Below are 6,069 nucleotides of genomic sequence, written 5' to 3'. Positions count from 1 at the left end.
ATAAGTTGTTAGATACTTAGATTAGATATTGAGTTAGTTTAAGAATTTAATTTTTGTGAATTAAAAATAAAAAATCTAATGAAGTTGGTGTGAAAGACATTTTTTTTTATTGAAGATATGATTTAAATATGTTATTTAAACTAGCAATATATAAAGGTTAAGAATAATTTTATACTTATATTTTAGATATTCAGCTTTTGAATTTTAGATTTAGATAATTTAATTTCATGCAAAATTATATATTTTTAGATGATAATATGATTACGAATTTTTATATATTTTTTTGGACTTAATTTTTTTTAGCTCCTTTTTTAGTAATTCGATTTATTTGGCGGCTTGCTAATTTAAACTGTGCTAATTTAATATACATGTAAATGGCTAAATTAGTTACTAACCAATTTATATTCAGGATATTTGTATAATTTTGATCACCATTCATTTTATGAATGTGAATTATTCGTATGTTAATTATTTTTTAAATTAAATATTATATAAATATAGTTAGTAATTATATATTGTATAATTATCTATAACTTCTAATTTTAAAAAAATTTAAATTTTAACTCTTGTACCATTTTAAAAGGTTATATTTTATATTAATTTTTTTAACATTAAAAGTCCCAGTAATAATTTTTAGATGCTAATAAGTCAAATGATAATTTTTAATGAATTTTTAGAATTCGTTTAATGTTCTGTTTTACATTCATAAGTTTATAAAAATATAGATTTTCTAGAATTTGAACTAAAATACAAAAGTTGAATTTCTATTTTTATTTGTTTTAATTTTTTAAATATTTTAGTTGAATCCAAATGAGAGTATTTTTTATTGATATTTATGTTTTAAAGTTAATATAAAATAAATAAATATTTATCTTAATTCGATTTACATGTATATGCTATATCAATCCTAAATTGATAGGATATACATGTAAATCAAATCAAGCTAATTTGATTTACTATTGATATAGTGTATATAGTAAATCGAATCCAATTTACATTAAAAAAATCGTAAATCGAATTTAGTTGATTTGATTTACATAAAATTACTTTAAGACATACATGTTAGCTAATTCACTATAGGATATTAGTGTAATTTAGTTAAACTTGGATTTTTCAGAGCATACAATCATCAAAGCATAAATTTTATACTTAATTTCAAAAATTACATATTGTATAAATATGGTTGGTTATTATATATTATATAACTATTTGTTATTTCTGATTCTGAAAAAAATTCAAATTTTAACTTTTATGCCACTTTAGAGAGCTATACTTTATATTAATTTTTTCAACATTAAAAATTCCAATAATAATTTTTTAGATGCTAATAAGTCAAATAATATTTTTAATGAATTTTTAGAAATTGTTTAATATTCCGTTTTACATTCGTAAGTTTATAAAAATGTAAATTTTCTAAAATTTTAATTAAAACACAAAAGTTGAATTTCTATTCTTATTCATTTTAATTTTTTTATATTTTATTTGAATTTAAATGGAGAATTTTTTTATTGACAGAAATGTCAATAATATGTATTAGTCAACTAGATTCGGTTTACATGTATATACTGTAGAAGTAATAAATAGAATAAATTAGATTCGATTTACTATTGATATAGCACATATATTAACTTAAATCAAGTTAATTCGATTTACTATTGATATAGCATATATAATAAATCGAACATGCATATAACCTATTTTATTTTAAGACATTTGTGTAATATTGATCCCAATTTAATTTGTTTGTGTGATTTAATCTTAAATTTATCCTTCTATTTAAATTATAATTTTTAAAATGCTAAGAATTAAATTAAATATTAAAGATAGAATTAATTATTTTTTAAAACACTAAAAATAAATTTAAATCAAACTAAACATCAAAGATAATTTTAAAAATTTTAAAAAAATATCAACAACGAAATATACTTTGTCCAAATAACATTTATAATTTTCTTTTCTACATTAAAATTTAGAGAAATTCTCCACATACAAGCGTTTTTTTTTATACAAGTCTTTACAAGTGTACATTCTTCTTCTTCTTGCGCACGTTCTTCTTCCTCTTCCTCTTCTTCTTCTTTTCTTTCGTTTCTTGCCTTCTCTTTCTCCTTCTTCAACTGTTACTGCACGCTTTCACTGCACCTTCTTTTTCTTCTTACTACACGTTTTCTTTCGTTTCTTGCCTTCTCTTTCTCCTTCTTCATTTACGCGCTTTTCTCTCTGTTTTCTTTCTTCGTTATTATTGATTTCCATTATTTTTTGACATCAAGCTCTGAAATCGTTTTTGAAGAAGAAGAAGCAGCAGAAGATGAGGAGGAGAAAGAGAAAGAGTTCTAAATTATGCATAAGGTGTATTTCAACGAATTTTGGGTGTATTTCTTAAATTCTTTGGGTGTAGTTTTTGTAATCCTTTGGTGTATTTCTGTAATCCTTTAGGTGTATTTCTATAATCGTTTGGGTGAATTCCTGTAATCGTTTGGGTGTATTTCGGTAATCCTTTGGGTGTATTTTTGTAATCGTTTGAGTGTATTTCTGTAATCGTTTGGGTGTATTTCTAAAGTTCCATTATCTTCAAATTTGGCAAGAAATTCGTTTTCATGGAGAAAGAAGAAGAATAGTCGTTTATAATGCATAGTGAGTAGCGCGCTTTGGAAACAGAAAGTGGTTGAATAACGTGCATTTATTTACTCTTGAATGTGAAAATGTAATACGTAATTTTTGTTAAGTTTGTGCCAACTTATAAGACTTGTAAGTGAAAAAGACTTATATGTGTTGCATGCCTCTAAAATTTGAGGAAGGAAAAAACAAAACTAAAACCTAAGCCTAAAATATTTAAGGTTTGTAGTAGCATGAGCGAAGAAGCATGCAAAGTCAAAGACCCAAAGTCAAAGAAATGAAAAAAAAACAGCACTTTATAATTAAATGAGGTAAATTCTCATTCACACTTAGTTGTAAATTTGTAATCATCCACGTCATTTTCTGAATACAAGAACAACAACAACAAAGATAGAAGAAGGAAAAAAAAATCGTATTTTTATTAACCTAATTTCCTCTTCTCTATATATCCATCTATCAAATTTTCTCTTTTCCCTTCCAATTTTCCAATTTGGCGCCTTTCTGATTCAGCTTCAGGTGCTTTCGTGAAGCGACGAAGATTCTTCTCTCGCTTGCTCACTTCACTCGCCGATTCGAATCGATTTGGAATTGAAAATTGAAGATGCGACGCTCTGCATCTAAGAAAACGGGTCAATCCAATTCAATCAATTCCTCTGCTGCTGATCTATTCCGTTCAGGTATTTTTTGTATTTTTGTAATTTTCCATAATTTGTTGTTACAATTTTGCTGCTTTGAGCTGCTGTTATCCTTGTTCTTCAATTGAATATTTATTTAATGACTAAATTAAGGGCTTATCTTTTTTTTTTTTTAAGGTATTACAGGTCATGTTAAAGTTGATTTTTTTTTTGTTCGTTTTGTTAATTTTTCAGGAAAATATTTTATTTTCATACATAATTTACTTTTGTAATTCTGTTGTGTTTTGATATTGTGGATTGATAAGGAGAGAAACTAAGTGGCATAGGAAAGAAGTTGGATCCTGAGAGAGGAACCAACTTTCAAATATATATATAAGAAAAAAGTTTGATGTAGTTAATTAGTAGTAATGGATCAAACTATGGTATGGACAACTCAAGCTTGATAAAAGCATATTTGTTTGGTCGAAAAAATGGGGCGCCAAACAATTATCAAATTGCTTGTCCTAAAAGTCTAAGTTCTTGCTCTTAACTTGAAGGGTAGCTACTAGCTAGTTATTTTGAAGAGGAAAGTTAGTTTGTACACGTTGCTGCATTAATCATATCCTCTAAATAAGAGATTTCTTGCAAGTTTATGACTCAGCTGAGTGTATAACTCAAAGCAGTCAAGTACAATTGAAATATTGCGATGGAAGTTGGATGTACCTTGCTTCTCACTATTATTCTGATGATGGGGACTCTTCGATATTATTGGAAGAAAATCATAGCAAAGGAAAGTTCTTTTATGAATACATTTGCCACTGGGGAAAGCTAAGATATTTGCGGCATCCACCCGAGCGTGTCAGAAGCTAAGCATGTTGTGTCTACTTGGATTGGTTTTATATGGTAGATAGGAATTGCATGCCTATAGACTCGCTTATATGTGTTTTGAACTATATATGTTTAGCATTACCTGTTTCTTCCAGTGTGTGCGTGCCTTTAATAGAATCATATTTATACCATTCAACAAATAGCAAATAATGTGTTGCTATATGTCCTAATATGAGTAAAATTTTCAGCCTCGAGTAAAGCGAGCTCAAAGGAATTGGAAAGAATTGATAGTCTATTTTATACATATGCCAATGGATCTGGGGTGATTGAGTAAGTATGCTTCATCCACAGATTTTATTTTCCGCAACTCAATATGTATGAACCAAATTATATTATGATGTCTAATTCTTAATCCAATTTTCAAGCCTCGGATGTGGACATATGGGTTATTTTAGTTCCCAATCATCAGTGGCTACTGAATTATGTAAATTAACTGTTCTAGCTCAATTAATGTATCAACTACAGCTTAGGAGTCAACCTCTTGGGAAACATAGGATGACACGATACTTACTATTTAAAACATCAAAGATGAATCTAAATAAGATGCAAAAAGAAATTAAAATTAAAATATCATACAAACAAGAGTTATGTATGTTTGAAAGTTGACAGATGGAGATTCATTGTTTAATAAGTAGCTTTTTTCATGCAAATACTAGGTAAATTAGTTTACTTATTTACTTTGGATACAGCCCAGAAGGAATTGAAACCCTCTGTGCTGATATGGAGGTGGATCATACTGATGTGAGGATCTTGATGCTGGCATGGTAAGCTACGGTGCTAGCCTTAATTAATCTTCTATGTTGTATTATTCCTATATCTTTATTTTAAATTGTTTGGAGATGATGAGGACTAAATGCAACAGGAAAATGAAAGCTGACGAGCAAGGATATTTTACTTTGGTAAGAGACAATTTTCATATGCCTATTACAAATTTCAATGTTAAAACTTCTTTTGAAATTATTTCATCTCAATAATACAGAAACTTATAGAAAATAAAAGGCACAGGCATAGGGAATTACTTAAGTCTCTTTTATGTTTGGTGCACAATCATGTAGTTTTGATACTATCTTTCCTTCCCATCCATATACTGAATATTTGCAGGATGAGTGGAGGAGAGGCTTAAAAGCACTAAGGGCTGATACAGTAAGTAAATTGAAGAAAGCACTTCCAGACTTGGAAAAAGAGGTATAATTTGTTAGGTGATACTCTTTTATAATTCATAGAGAAATTAGTTAGTCTAAAGTGCTACTTATTCATGTTTGGAATTTTGTGTAAGTTACTAACTTGTTTATTTTTATGACAAATGTAAAGGTTAGAAGGCCATCAAATTTTGCAGATTTCTATTCTTATGCTTTCCAATATTGTTTAACAGGTACACTCATGCAATTTTCTTTTTAAAAGAAAATGTTTACCATTTTCTCCTTTGTTCATGTAATGTATGTACTATATCTAATTCCTCTAACCATTTACAGAGGAGAAACAGAAAAGCATTGATATAGAGAGCATCTGTCAATTACTTACACTTGTTTTGAGTTCAACATTTCCAACCCAAGTCAACTTATTTGTGGAATATTTGAAGGTGAGTAATCGATTTTACATTTTCGTTTATTCATACATGTTTTTATCATCTGTGGGAATTTAGGGCTGGAAGTGAGCCGAGCTGAGTCGAGCTAGACCAAGCTCAAGCTCGGCTCACGAAAATTGAGTTTAGCTCACGGCTCGGCTCATTAACAATCGAGCTTATTTCTTAAGCTCAAGCTCGGCTCACCAAAAGCTCACGAGCTGGTTCGAGCTCACGAGCTGGCTCAAATAAGAGAAACATAGATATATAATCTATAATTTTATATCAATAAATTATAACTTATATATTTTTAAAAATATTTGAAAAGATCAATTTTATATATTGTTTATCTATCAATAAATTATAAATTTTTTATTTATGTCCTATGTCCTA

General features: G+C 28.1%; 1 protein-coding gene across 3 annotated transcripts in view; it reads left to right on the top strand.

Moving 5' to 3' along the window:
• Positions 2,905 to 6,069, top strand: part of LOC107618676 (DCN1-like protein 4) — a 4,333-nt gene continuing 1,168 nt past the window's right edge. Inside the window, exons 1-8 of one of the 3 annotated variants that reach the window (XM_021110773.1) lie at positions 2,905 to 3,025; positions 3,124 to 3,290; positions 4,304 to 4,385; positions 4,805 to 4,879; positions 4,978 to 5,014; positions 5,217 to 5,300; positions 5,427 to 5,487; positions 5,588 to 5,694. In XM_021110773.1, coding sequence (XP_020966432.1) covers positions 3,215 to 3,290; positions 4,304 to 4,385; positions 4,805 to 4,879; positions 4,978 to 5,014; positions 5,217 to 5,300; positions 5,427 to 5,487; positions 5,588 to 5,694 — 522 coding nt within the window. In that variant the 5' untranslated portion in view covers positions 2,905 to 3,025; positions 3,124 to 3,214. Of the gene's footprint in view, positions 3,291 to 4,303; positions 4,386 to 4,804; positions 4,880 to 4,977; positions 5,015 to 5,216; positions 5,301 to 5,426; positions 5,488 to 5,587; positions 5,695 to 6,069 lie in introns of all 3 variants that reach the window. The other 2 variants (XM_016320804.2, XM_016320803.2) reach the window with 2 other exon arrangements.

Source organism: Arachis ipaensis, chromosome B09 (genome assembly GCF_000816755.2).
Source record: "Arachis ipaensis cultivar K30076 chromosome B09, Araip1.1, whole genome shotgun sequence".
NCBI lineage: Eukaryota > Viridiplantae > Streptophyta > Magnoliopsida > Fabales > Fabaceae > Arachis > Arachis ipaensis.
The sequence above is the reverse complement of the archived record's forward strand: the minus strand, read 5'-3'. Positions and strand labels throughout refer to the sequence as shown.